Source organism: Oreochromis aureus, linkage group 23 (assembly GCF_013358895.1).
Source record: "Oreochromis aureus strain Israel breed Guangdong linkage group 23, ZZ_aureus, whole genome shotgun sequence".
In the NCBI taxonomy this organism is placed as follows: Eukaryota; Metazoa; Chordata; class Actinopteri; order Cichliformes; family Cichlidae; genus Oreochromis; species Oreochromis aureus.
The window spans coordinates 13,837,204-13,850,318 of record NC_052963.1 but is presented as its reverse complement, the minus strand read 5'-3'; the positions used below and the strand labels follow the sequence as shown (position 1 = coordinate 13,850,318).

General features: G+C 37.8%; 1 protein-coding gene, 1 long non-coding RNA gene and 2 other non-coding genes across 5 annotated transcripts; 2 read left to right on the top strand and 2 right to left on the bottom strand.

Annotated features, from left to right (window-relative positions):
• Positions 1 to 2,857: 2,857 nt before the first annotated feature.
• LOC120436114 (ribonuclease-like) lies at positions 2,858 to 6,353 on the bottom strand. 2 transcript variants are annotated; one of them, XM_039606533.1, is made up of 3 exons: positions 5,816 to 5,859; positions 5,167 to 5,289; positions 2,858 to 4,029 (listed from the first exon to the last, which is right to left on the bottom strand). In XM_039606533.1, the coding sequence occupies exons 2-3, from the start codon at positions 5,200 to 5,202 to the stop codon at positions 3,487 to 3,489; spliced, it is 579 nt and encodes a 192-aa protein (XP_039462467.1). In that variant the 5' UTR covers positions 5,203 to 5,289; positions 5,816 to 5,859; the 3' UTR covers positions 2,858 to 3,486. The 2 variants fall into 2 exon arrangements, 1 of the variants encoding a protein (XP_039462467.1); XR_005610146.1 differs by lacking the exon at positions 2,858 to 4,029 and adding an exon at positions 6,167 to 6,353 and having other exon boundaries at positions 5,205 to 5,289; positions 5,816 to 5,928.
• Positions 5,202 to 7,112, top strand: LOC120436129. Its single transcript, XR_005610167.1, has 3 exons — positions 5,202 to 5,366; positions 6,748 to 6,805; positions 7,039 to 7,112. It is a non-coding gene; the product is annotated as an uncharacterized LOC120436129 (long non-coding RNA).
• A 4,502-nt stretch (positions 7,113 to 11,614) lies between these two features.
• Positions 11,615 to 11,733, bottom strand: LOC120436578. Its single transcript, XR_005610561.1, has one exon. It is a non-coding gene; the product is annotated as a 5S ribosomal RNA (ribosomal RNA).
• Positions 11,734 to 12,554: 821 nt separating this feature from the next.
• LOC120436574 lies at positions 12,555 to 12,673 on the top strand. The gene has a single exon (XR_005610558.1). It is a non-coding gene; the product is annotated as a 5S ribosomal RNA (ribosomal RNA).
• The last annotated feature ends 442 nt before the right edge of the window (positions 12,674 to 13,115 follow it).

Genomic DNA, 13,115 nt, shown 5'->3' with positions numbered 1-13,115 from the left:
TTGATTTTGAAAGTCACTGTTTTTCGTGGTATTGGTGATGCAGCTAAAATAAATACTTTTAAATAAAAGAATAACCATTCAAAGTGCTCAGTGGTGAAACTGTAACTCTTTCAGAGTTTGATAGCTGGACAAGTGATGCCTTATTTAAAGAAACATGAGCTGAGTTCAGCATATTATCTGAACAGAGCTGATTCAATGAGCAAGAATAAACAGTGACAAGAGCAACAGTTAGTGCACTCTTGATTATCATATGAATTCTAATGAAAACAGTTAATCTGTTAATATCCTGTTAATCTACATACAGCAAATAAAGAACATGTGACTTTAAAGCATTCAGCAAAGTGATATCTGTCCTCTGCCCACTAAGTAGTGACTCTACAAAAGATTATATTTCATTTCCAGAGTTATTCTCCCTGACATGTAGGAGTGTAGAGGTTTAAAGTGAAACTCTTGCTGTTACATTTGTACAGGAAACATCGGACTTTATCTCAAAAATCCATGGAAATTCATTCATTATTGAAAACTTTGTTTTCATTTTTTCACTATAATGTTACTGAACTAAATGTGAGACAGCTTCTCTTTGAAAATACAATTTGTAAAAATCATGAAAATTTTAAGTGACAGAAATTCTCTGATGCAGAAAGCTGGTTAATAAGTTTATTTTATCAATTCAACAATTCAGCAGAGGGAGAGCAGATGTAAAATTAACTGAGTGCAGAACATAATGTTTTATTGCATTTTCACTATTCATTGTTTTTTAAAGCAAACTGAAGAAAAATCATGACAAGCAATAATGAGATTGTAGCCAGGATGGCTGTAAACTTCAAACTAAGCAAAACGCAACAATTCAGAACAGTTTAACCAATTTGCACACTAGCTAAGTGGACTGGCACTCCATGTTTACACATTATACCAACAATCCTGTTGTCATGGCGTCGACCTGTATATCTACAATTAGGATGTGAACTGGTAACAACGCGCCTGCATACAACAACATTAAAGCCAACATTATGTGTTCCATCACCACGTGCACAGGTGTTTCTGACCCTAACACCTGTGTCCAGAAGAAATGTGTTTATTTCTTTGCATCCACCATTTCGACCGTTGATTTGTCTCGTCTGCATCACTGTAGCACATTCGTATTCCAGCATGTTTCCAATGACATGTTTCTGATAGAAGTCCAGGCTTGCACAGAGCTCCACAGCAGAAATCAGGCCCAGCAGCAAACAGACAAACTGAACCTGCATGATCCTCTGGTGAAGAGAAAGGAAAATAGTGTTCTTATTAAACACCACAAATAATGTAGTTTCAGAAAGGAGAGACTGTGTTTGCTATCTCCATTCTTTCTGAGACTGACAGATCAGAAGAAACAAAACAAAACGGACAGTTTGATAATTAAATTAAAAGAGCTGGGACAAAACACAGCAGGGGGAATATTAACAGGAAAACTCTCAGTGTCTGTGAGATGTCTATTTTCTTTCTGATATGCTAATCAGTTAGTACAGTGATAATCAGTGTAAATGTTAGCATAGTTTTATGTGACATTGAATTTACTCAACTAAAGGTAGTTTAGTGTTGTTGGTCACCATTATCAAAAACATATGAGCTTCTGTCTTAAAAACACAAAAGGAAGCTTTAAAAAATTGTGATACAGCTTATGTTTATATAAGAATATTACATTACAACATTTTAAAAAGTGCTGTTTTTTTCAACTCTGCACACAGGACATTTTTATTGTTCTCTTTTATTTCTTCCTCAGTGGCGTCCACAAATTAAAACGTACCAAAGTAAAGCCGTCTCTCTCCTTTCATCGCAGATGTTGCTGTTAAATATTATGTCCATCCAGCCTTTACATTACTGCCATCGTGTGGCCGCAGTCAGCTATTGTCACTGAAAGCTGCAGTAATTTCAATATTATTGGAGACTGCAGCTCTGTCTGCGATACAGGTGTGTGTGTGTTTATTTTATTTATTTTAGTAGTTTCTGCTTGCCTTGTGTGTAATTGCACTGATGTCCATCCAACTTTGTTTATTGGCTTCATTGTTTAATAATCTTAGTTATTGGTTAATACAACCACAAATTGCTGTTGAATCTAAATGTCTTACAGTGAGCCTCATTTGAATTTTGATTTTGTCTTTTCACACACTGATTGTCAGCCTGAAACTTTTACATTACCCAATGAAACAATGTTCAAGAACTAAAACGTCAGCTCGGACATGAAATCATCTTAAATGTAAATACCAGAGAGCTTTCCTCTCATGTATTTTGGCTTGGTGTGTATTAACAATCAGTGGCAGTCCTAGCCTGTTTGGCGCCCTGGGCGAACATCCCGTCTGATTATAATTCTGATTGTTTCAGGATGACCTGCCATTACCCAATGACACATCTGCTTACCTGTATCTTTTGCTCGTTTCTCCTCTTCTTTTCTCTTTTTTCTAAACTGAGCACCTGATGGCTTTGAACTTTTCTTGTCCATCTTCCATTGGTTTTAATTTTGCACTCCAGTATGAACACCCATCCCCCAACCCGAGGATCACCACGACATAACCTAACAGACCTACATCTTAGTTCAGAGATTCGCTTTGTCTGGGGTTTATTTCTGGGATTTCGCACAACCCAGGATTCAAATCATGAATTCATAATGAGCTTGGATTTACAAAATTATGAATGAAATGTGCTCTATTTGGAAGCAGCCGGCCCACCTCCCCTTTCGACGGGTTGTGTGTGAGACTTTAAATCATCAAACTATAAAATATAAATTTTAAATTTTTATTGATCCCTTTACCCCTAGTTCTAAAGTGTATATTTATTTTCTTATTCTTCTTATATTTCTTTTTTTTCTTAATGTGGCCCTAACACTCCTTCGTACAGGTGTGTACACAGAGGGAAGCCCAACAATGTCTGACCCTGATCTTTGCAGCAGGAGTGATAGCAACGATATTTAGACTTTTGCCTTTTGGTCAGTTATTTCAATTTTGATGCTTTAAAGCTCATCTTAGAAATGAATTGTTGGCATAAAATGAAAACAAAAGCAATAAAATTTAATAACATTAAAAACAAAAAAACCATCCGAGAGGCAGGGTGCTGAATATGAACATTTGACCTTGTGAGTCCTGTGACTGGTGATGCCAAAAATTAAAAAAAAAAAAAAAAAAAAGTAAATAAACAAAGCAAAAACATTTATTACATACTATTCTGCGATCAAATAAAAATATTTTATTAGAAGCCAGTTTGATCGAAGAGATTATTTCTACACAGCATCCTACAGTCAGTACAATTAATATATCAGTATTGGTGGGTTGAATATAGTTTGAAAATAGTTTTATATTATTTAATGCAATGTGTGAAGAAATAGAAGCTGATCACATGTTCAAAAAAATGTAAATGGTTACTGATAAGACAGGCTCGAGTGAAAACTTGTGACGAACAAGATGTTTCCAGCGACGTTTAGTCAGAGCTGATGATAAATGTTTCTCTTTTGTTATCTCAGACATGTATATTTGTGGGTACAGAGGTATCGTCCATGGGGATTTTTCCTATAGCTGCGTTATTGGATTCAAAAGTCACTATGTCCTTCTCAAAGTGCACAGGTAATCCTCCACATTGGACTACAACTATTCTGTTAGTGAGAAGTTTGCCTTTATACTGACAGTTGGGTTTCCTGCCTCCATTATTCTTTAGTTCACATTTAACAATACTGAACTTTGCTTTACTCTCTGTCAAGCAAGTATTCTTATGAGGTGACCCATGACCATTACAAATGGCTTTGACCTTTTCGTAATCACTAAGGATGAACGTGTTTGTGTCCTTACAACTGTTGTCAACATTGTAGATCTGCTTGTTTTTTATTTCTGCCTCACATTTTTTCGCAGTCATCTTGGCATCTACATGCTGTCGTTTAAACTTTTCATAAGGGGTTTCATTCTGACGCTTGTCAATTGGTTTGGGTTTAAGATTGGCTGGTTTTGAAAGTCCAGTGGCAAAGAGCAGCATGAGCAGCAAACAGGTAAACAGGATCCTCATTGTTTCCTGGAGAAAGAAAAACAGGAACATTTTCCAAGTTAAGAATTTGGAGCAGCCAAAATCTTGTCACTGTAGAAGTGGAATAATTATTTAATCTTCTGCTGAATTTGTAATTTTGCTCCATTACAAAGAAATGAACAGTATCTAATATTTATGGTAGGCTCATTTTAATCGAGAGACAGAATATCAACCAAATCCAGAAAAAAACACATTACACAAACATACTAACTGATTTGCATGTCATTGATTGAACTAAGTACTTGATCCCCTATAACCAAGCCAGAATTCTGGCACCCACAGATTGGATTGCACTTAATCAATTAATCATTTAAAGACAATCTTGATCTCAGTTTATTTTGTGTAAAAAGCACACCTCTACAGTATCAGTCTCTTCCATTCCAAGTTCTACACCACCACGGGCAAGACTGCAGAGGTGTCAAAGGATTTGTTACTGAGGGCTACAGGGACAATACAAATCTACAGTCTTGTGCCACCATAGTCAAGACCGAAGACCTCTTATCTTGCTGCATGCAAGATCTTGTCTCATGGGGTGAGGATGATCGTGAGAAAGGTGTTGTCAACAGGGGATCAAATGATTATTTCCCCATGGTATGAAATGTAAATACACAGAACCACGTGACAGATGGTAGCTTCTTTTCATGACCATCTTTTACTTTTTTGTCTTTCTTAGAAGCTGCTGGCCAACAAAGTTTTATTCATAGATGTTTATTGTTTTAGATAAATTTGCAAACTGAACTCCACGCTTCCCGTCTCTCAGTTTCTTTGGCAGAGTTTACTTTTCATTTTTAATGGCTTGTTGTTTTTTTATTGGCTTATATAGAAACCCACACAAGTTTAACTTAAAAAAAAAAACTTATGTAACTAAATAATAACAACTTAATTTATCAACATAAATAAAAGAATAATTTCAGTGTTTTTCATCTATTCTTTATGGAATTTTTCCAAAACATTTTCAAACATTCAGATTTGTCTTTTATTTTCTTGTTGAAACCTCATAAATGGTGAACTAAAAACCCTGGAATATGGTTTGAAACATTGAAATTTTACTCTGAAAGGCAGCATGTTTCGCTTTTTGGCAGCTTTTATTTTGAAACGGCAACACTAATCAGTACTTCTCCACACCTGTGATGCACGCGCTGCGCAGACCCCGTCGGGCATGCGCTGCAGAGCATGCGCGGCAGAGGAGGGGGCTGACTTGAGCAGAAAGCGCGGAGAGACAAGTCGAAAGGAAAAACCAGACGATCGCTGATAAAGAAAAGCAGACAGAAAGAATTTACCTGAGCTTGAAATAAAACAAGTGTTAGCGGATCTCTGCTGGACAGGTAATTACCGCAGTTTGGTTTAATATCTTATTTTAAACAGTGTAACTACGAAGCGAACACAAATACAGATCATATTATTTTGAAACTTATCAGAGAGGCACTGGAGGACAGATTCAACAATAATATTGTGTACATTTTTTAGAGTATTACTGGATTTTTTTAAAACGGGCAGTTGTAATCATTTACTTGCATTTGGTAGATATGGTAAACAAGTAAGAAAATGAACAACAAATTAAGTAATTTAAATAAATTTGATGATTTTTGAGTCTCAGACGATGAGTTCATGAGGTGTATCTAAAGGCACCTTCTCTACCTGCATCCACTCATTGAACCTTACAGAGGGAAATGGTGATTGCACTCAGTCATGACAACATTCTTGCTAAATATAATTATTTATATTGTAAAGCTATGAAACTTTTAAGCAAACTTTTCCAACTGAGGACACTTACTGTGCTTTTTGCTTTACTGATGAGTGGTTGGTTGATTAACCTGCAGGAGTTCAGGCACTAGTCAGTCGTCTGGAACACCAGGTGGTGAAGATGTCTTCAGTAAATGAAATGCTCTAAAGGGGGAATTAAAATTGAACATTATTTGAACATAAATAAAAAAAAGATAGGTCTCTGCCTGTGCATGCACATTTCTTATGCACGATATTCATGGTCACAGAACCCAGATGATGCATGTTTTGAAGCCCATATCTGGATAGTGAATGTGAGTAGAAGTGTGGCAGGAGATCGAGTTATTGAAAATAAGCCTGTTGTCTATAAAAGATTTTAAATATACAAATAAAAAGTTCTTACCAAACGAGGAGTCAAGATGAGCAGAGACCAGGTCTAGTGCAGCTCAGCTGTTATTAAATTCTACCTGAGCAGGTTGGAGCTCATTTGTGTCACAGAGCAACAAAAAGCACTTTGGGGGCTTCAGTTTTTAAACATTTCAGTAGCCCCACCTTAAATAATCACTAGCATCAGTGTCTACATCACTAGCCCACCAGTTCCAAGAAACTTTATCACTGCTCTGTTTGTGGTTCAGAACATGCTGCAAACATGATGTGAGGCCCAGTGACCACAGGTGCAGATGCAGGTTGTCTTTCATAGCTCATACATACAACAATTGCAGCTATTTTTTTCAATTCAATAAACCACATGTATCAAAAATAAGTAAATTAATAAAATATTGACATTTGTGAAAAAAGTACAGAAACTGCATTTTGGCTTAGTTTTTGTTAAGTAAATAATGGCACGGTGTAATATATCACGTGTTGTTATTCAGCTGATGTTGTATATACCTAATTTTAAGGTGGGCACTAAGACTCTATTGTAGAGTCTGACAGCAGCTGGAAAGATATCTGAAATTTCTTCTTGGCACACTGTTGTTGCAGCAGCGTGTCACTGTAGGAGCTGCTCAGTGCTGCTAGGATGACCTGCATGTGGTGGGAGGTGGGTTTTTTTGTTTTATTTTTAATATCCTGTCCTATCTGCAAGCTTTTGCAATCAGAGTTGTGACGTGAATGCATTGTGGTGCAGAACACATTTTGCTTTTGCAAGAACAGCTACTTGGAATCTCTATAGGCTCCTCTTGTTCATGTGAATATGTTATCTGTTTATTTATTCATTTCTATTTGTGTTATTTCAGTTATAACACTGGTATAGTATGACTATCTCACCTGCAGCCTCCAGGAGTACCAATTATCTGAGACCACACATCTCAGCGACGTGTGCGTGCCCATCCCAGCAGGGGAAAGAGGAGGCCCCAGATGGGGTGCCAAAGCCAAAGGGTGAGAGTCCCAGAGGACCAGAGGCAACGGGCAGTCGACCCTAGAGGCCAACCATCCTGGTACAGGTTGAGAACAGGGTTCCAGGCACCCAGAACCACCCGGCATCCAAAAGATAGGAGAAGCGTCCGGCTGGGATTGCTGACTGTATCCAGGGCTAAGTCACAGCAAGCCCCAGACCCAGGCCCAGCCATGCACACACAAACACAAATTATTCACTCACTCACTCTCACCCACATGTGCTGTTGTGCTGTGTGTCCTCTGTGACACACAGAAAGACATAAGACACAGTGGGAGGTTGTATCTAAGAGCGATGACAGCTTAGCCGCCATTTTTCCAGTCACTTTATGCTGCCTCAACCATAACACAGGTCTACAAGATCAGTCTGTTCAGTATTTTTCTGTCCTCAGTGGGGATACTGCTGTCCCAGCAGAACACACCATAAAAGATGACTGATGTCACCCCAGAGTCATAGAAGGTCTTCAGAAACTCCAAAATAATTGAATCTAGCCCTCTAGGTGTCCATCAGGTGTGATGTCAGAGCCTCCAGCCTGCAGCTGTTGTTCATTTACATCTGCCTAATTGATCATTTATCCTCAACACACTTTTCAGTTCCCTTGCCTTAAACTGGACAATATGTAAAGTCTAAATTCCAACAAAGGTTGGTCAAAGGTTGAAACCTGCACTGAGCTGAGACAGAAGAAGTCGGAAGTCGAACTTGGATGAGTGACGTAGCGTTCCTCCGACTGAAAACTCTACGTCCAGATGAACAAAATTAACTTTTCGGGACAGGTCCCCAGATGTTTTCTCTTCTCAGAATCCTCCTCTGCTCTGGATTCACAGATCATATCTGTTTTATCTGATATACAGTCATGTGGAAAAGAGTGTTTTTATGGGAATCTATAGCATACTCTGAAAAACTAAGCACAGTCCATGAGTGAGTAGGTTGTAGAACAACCTTTAGCAGCAATAGTGTCACCAAATTGTTTCTGTATGACTCTTAGTCTGTCACATGGTTGTGCAGGACTTTTGACTCACAATTCTTTACATTGTTTCGTCAGTTCATTGAGGTTTGTGGTATTTGTTTATGTAAAGCTCTCTTAAGTTCCCAGCACTGTTTTTCAGGTTGACGTGTGGACTGTGACCGGGCCATTCCAACACCTTGATTCTGTTGTAGCTCTGCTGATGTGCTTGGGATCTTTGTCCTGCTGCATTACCAAAACTCAGTTTTGACTATAGAGTACTTGGTATACAGGGGAGGTCATGGAAAACTCAATGAATGCAAGGGGCCCAGGTTCTGTAGCTGCAAAAGAAGCTCAAATCACCCCCCCCCCCTTCACCACCATACTAACAGCTGGTATGAGGTGTTTGTGCTGTTATGCTTTGCAACTTTGCTACCAAACTTGCATCCATGCTGTCATGCTGTTTTTAGAGAGAAGAGACTTTCTCCTTGCAACCCTTCCAAACAAGCCACACTTATTCAAACTTTTTCTAATTGTCATAGACTTTAAGATTTAATGTGCTAACTGAGGTCTGTAGAGTCTGATATGTAGCTTCTGGATTTTTGAGCTTTTTCTGACCATTGCACAGTTTGACCCTGGGGTGAATTTTCTGGGACAACCATTCCTGGGAAGATTATGACATTGTCTTAACACACACCTGCCAAAACTCATGCTTTTATAGAGGTGCTCACATATGCTGATGAGCAATTATTCAAATGCAGTTGATTAGCAGCATCTGGCTGCTAATCACCTTCTAATTTGCATTGAAGCAATAAAGGTGCTTTCTGAATAACAGGAGCCGTCTGGTGTGATATTCATATTTAAAATGAATAATCAGAATCAGAATGACTTTAATAATCCCAAAGGAAAATATGTGGGTTACAGTTGCTCATATACACACCGATTGTGATTCAGACTCATGCAGCCAAGGGGGGTTCGGGACCTGGAGAATGAACGAATGTATCAAACACTGAAGTGCAGAAAATGTTTTCATCTCAGAGATTTGTTTGTTTACATGAGTCAAACTGCAAATTATTTATTTCTGTATGTATGTATGTATATATAATGTATATATATATATATATACACACACACACACACACACACACACACACAAATCACGCAATTATAAATATCAAGAGGTGAGGTGAAATATGTGTGATTGACATTTAACTCTAACTTGTGAACTTTGTCATTTGTTATTTTACTGTAGAACATGTGCCAGTGGGTATAACTGTATTAGATGGAGGAGTTGTACAGGGAGATGGCCAAGGGCAGGAATGATTTCCTGTGTTGTTCAGTGGTGCATTTTGGTAATCTCAGTCTCTCACTGAATGTGCTCCTTTTCTTGGACTACATCTGCCTCTCAGACACCCTAAATGAGTACAACTCCATCCCCACTCATTACTGGCCTTGCGGATCAGTTTGAGTCTGTTGGCACCTGTGTCCCTAAACCTGTTGCCCCACCATGCAGCAGCATAGAGGATGGCACTGGCCACAACAGATTTGTAAAAAATCCTGAGCATTGTCCTTAGCTGCCTCAGAAAATAGAGACGACTCTGGCCCTTCCTGTGGAGTGCAGCGGTGATCTTAACCCAGTCCAATTTATTATGTATGTATACTCCAAGTCCAGTTAAAAAGCATGAGCTACTTAAACATAGTTTTGAAATATACAATTTATAATTTTCAATTCATATTAAAATTGACTGATTAAAAATGTTTTTATAGAGATAAAAAACATTCCTGCTTAGATTTAGTCACAATGAAATGATGACTGTAAATTTTTAAAAGTGAAATATATAAAGGTAAACTCAAAAGTTGTCAAAAACAGCCATTTATAACCTTGACTTCAGAGTTTTACATTACACAAAGTGTTACATTATAACATATGTAGTTAGTGTGATAACATCTAAAGTTATTACATTCATAGAAGTTTTTTCTGCTCTCAGAACAGATTCAGTTGTTCACAGTTTCGGGACACGGTGCATTACCAGACTGCAAACACTCACAAGGTGTTGAGTTGTGGTCATGAAAAGAACAAAGTGGTTAAAGACAAGTCTCTGATACAGTGTCGTCAGACTGTTGACAAACCCTCAGTCTAGCCACAGTGTGACAGCACGCCTTTGCTGAAAGTCACGTTTTGAATTGCTTCTCATGCAGTGTTTTCTGCTCTTTATTTCACTCTACTTGAATAAAGTTACTTGAAGAAGCCTCTGATGTGTAAATCAGATCCAGCTGAATGTCATCAGAACATATAATGACATATTTTTTTCTTTGGTAATAAGTTGAGAATGAGGATTTGGAGTAACACTGAATATAAAAGTTTTCATCTCAGAAGGTCAGTTTCTATGTTGGATTGCAAACTCACTTTAGTAGTCCTCCTCCTTCATTATTCCATCCATGATCACTGATGAGAAGTTAATAGGCATTAGTCATGTCAATTTAAGACATTGTACAACCCCGTATTGAAAGATTTGAATGTGTGTATACTTTTTAATTTTTCACTATGATATTGAAGCCCATAATAAGTCATATGAAAATGACAGCATTACCTTCACCTTGAGCCATGCGAAAAAACTGCTCTGTTTTTTGTAAATAAGGGCTTTAGGTGGACACTGTGCCTTCTCCATGGTTGACAAGTTACTCAGTACTGTGCTGAGAAATTCCTCTTTCTGTAGAATACTACAGAGTGCTTAACTTTTTTTGATTCATAGAATCAATGAGTTCTGTATTTCATGCAAATTTTGTTCTTATATTGTTTTTTTTGCAGACAGCTTGTTGATGCTGCCTCATTTTAAAGTATCATCTGTTTTATTGGAGTCCAGCAGAGGGCAGTGTTTCACCGTCAACAGATGAATGTCTGAAGCTTCAACTGTGTCTTCAGATTGGATTAGGTTGTAATTTATGTTGTCTGTGCAATACTAAAATTATAATGGGATGTTGAAGCTCTTCTAAATCCTCACCAGGTTTTGCTCAAATGCTACTGATATAAACTCACAATATATTGGCAGTAAATAATAGAGAGGAGAAAGGAGGAAACAAAAGTCAATTACTTAAATTAATGGGGCTGCTTTGAGCCATATCAACAGTTTAAATGATAAAGTTACAGATATCAGGGGAGAAAATAACAGACTGACAGCTGTGGCTCATCAATAAGGCTCTGCAAAATAGAAAACAGGATGAAGACTGATCTTTACTGTGAGTAAAGATCAGTCTCCTCCTATTTTGGAACCTAAAGTTAGAAATAATAATAATGCTCTCTGACATCCACTAAATGTCAGACACATGACACTGAGCTAAACCTCTGCTGGAAAATACACACCAGAAAAGTAGATACAGTAAGATGATTATCAAGTTTTACACAAAAGCTAAACGCATTCTTTTTATAAGCGTTGTAATGAAGTTTCTTTTCTGATTCTGTTTTCTGTGAGTGAGCAGCAGCGCCCTCTGCAGTCTGTGTGTAGAAGAGCAAAAGCTTACAGCACCTGGTATTCCCAGGCGGTCTCCCATCCAAGTACTGACCAGGCCCGACTCTGCTTAGCTTCCAAGATCAGACGAGATCGGGCGTGTTCAGGGTGGTATGGCCGTAAGCGAGAGATGACACGTTCAAAAGGCCTTTTATAGATGACGTAGAAACATTCATCATCTATAACTATTGGTCTTAGTTGACTGTTCTCCGTCACACTGCCCTGCAGTAAATGATCAGTTACACTTTTTAACATTAATGTGATATGTTATAGATAAAACACTACTTTATGATTATACAACTACATTCAGCAGCAACATGCTTTTTACAAAGTAATATGTCAATAAAAACATAATGTGACCTGCCATGTCATTTTATGTGACCACTGTTTTCTTCCCAAACAATGACATCTGACAAGAAAGCCTAATTTTTGCTTTTCACTGTCAAAGAAACTTCGGCTTTCACAATTTATTGCACACTGAAAAATTCTTAGCTATGTCTCCAATAAATCTTTTGTAAGCAGAAAAGTTTTTTTTTTTTTTTTTTTACTTTCAACCACAGAAATCTAATTTTTTATGACTACAGTTAAAAAACAACAAGAACCACAACAAGAAAAAATGGGCAATCTGGACAAACAGCTACCAGAACGTTGTCTGGGATTTTACACATTTATTTCTTACAATTTAAGTCCAAAAAATCGTACTGACAGATTTATTTCTTTGTCAGAACAGCTTTTTCTTTAACACGTAGAAAAACTGTTACATAAGTGACTTCTTTACACTGACAGAAAGGAGACTTTCACTGGTCCAGACGGCTTAAGATCAAAGTGGGCTGTATATGGTCCGCAATATTAAATGAGTTCGACACCCCTGGTGTAATCTATCTGTAATGCATCAAATCTAAATCTGTAGTCATCTATAAAAGGCCTTTTATGCATTCTGTCCCTCGCTTACGGCCATACCACCCTGAACACGCCCGATCTCGTCTGATCTCGGAAGCTAAGCAGGGTCGTGCCTGGTCAGTACTTGGATGGGAGACCGCCTGGGAATACCAGGTGCTGTAAGCTTTTGCACTTCGACACACAAACTGCAGAGGGCGCTGATGCTCACTCAGTGGAGCCAGGTTAAAGTCAAAGTCAACTTTATTTGTCAATTCTGCCACATGTACAGGACATACAGAGAATAGAAATTTCGTTACTCTCAAACCCAAATGAACATTTAAATATAAGAGAGATTAAAAATGCAAGTAAAATAATTAAAAAGTAAAAATTTAAATAAATACAGTACAATATTACATATAACAAAAAAAGCTATACAATATACAATATACAATATTCAGGTAAGGGTAAATGACATTGAGTGTAAACCAGGCAAGGTAGTGCAAATAGGCAAATAGTGCAAATGGAGATTTGGTAATGTACGGTAGGAGATAGTGTAACAACAAAGTCTTATGAGGTAATGGCAGTCCAATGCTCCACAAAGTGACTAATAACTAGTGCAGGCCAGTGA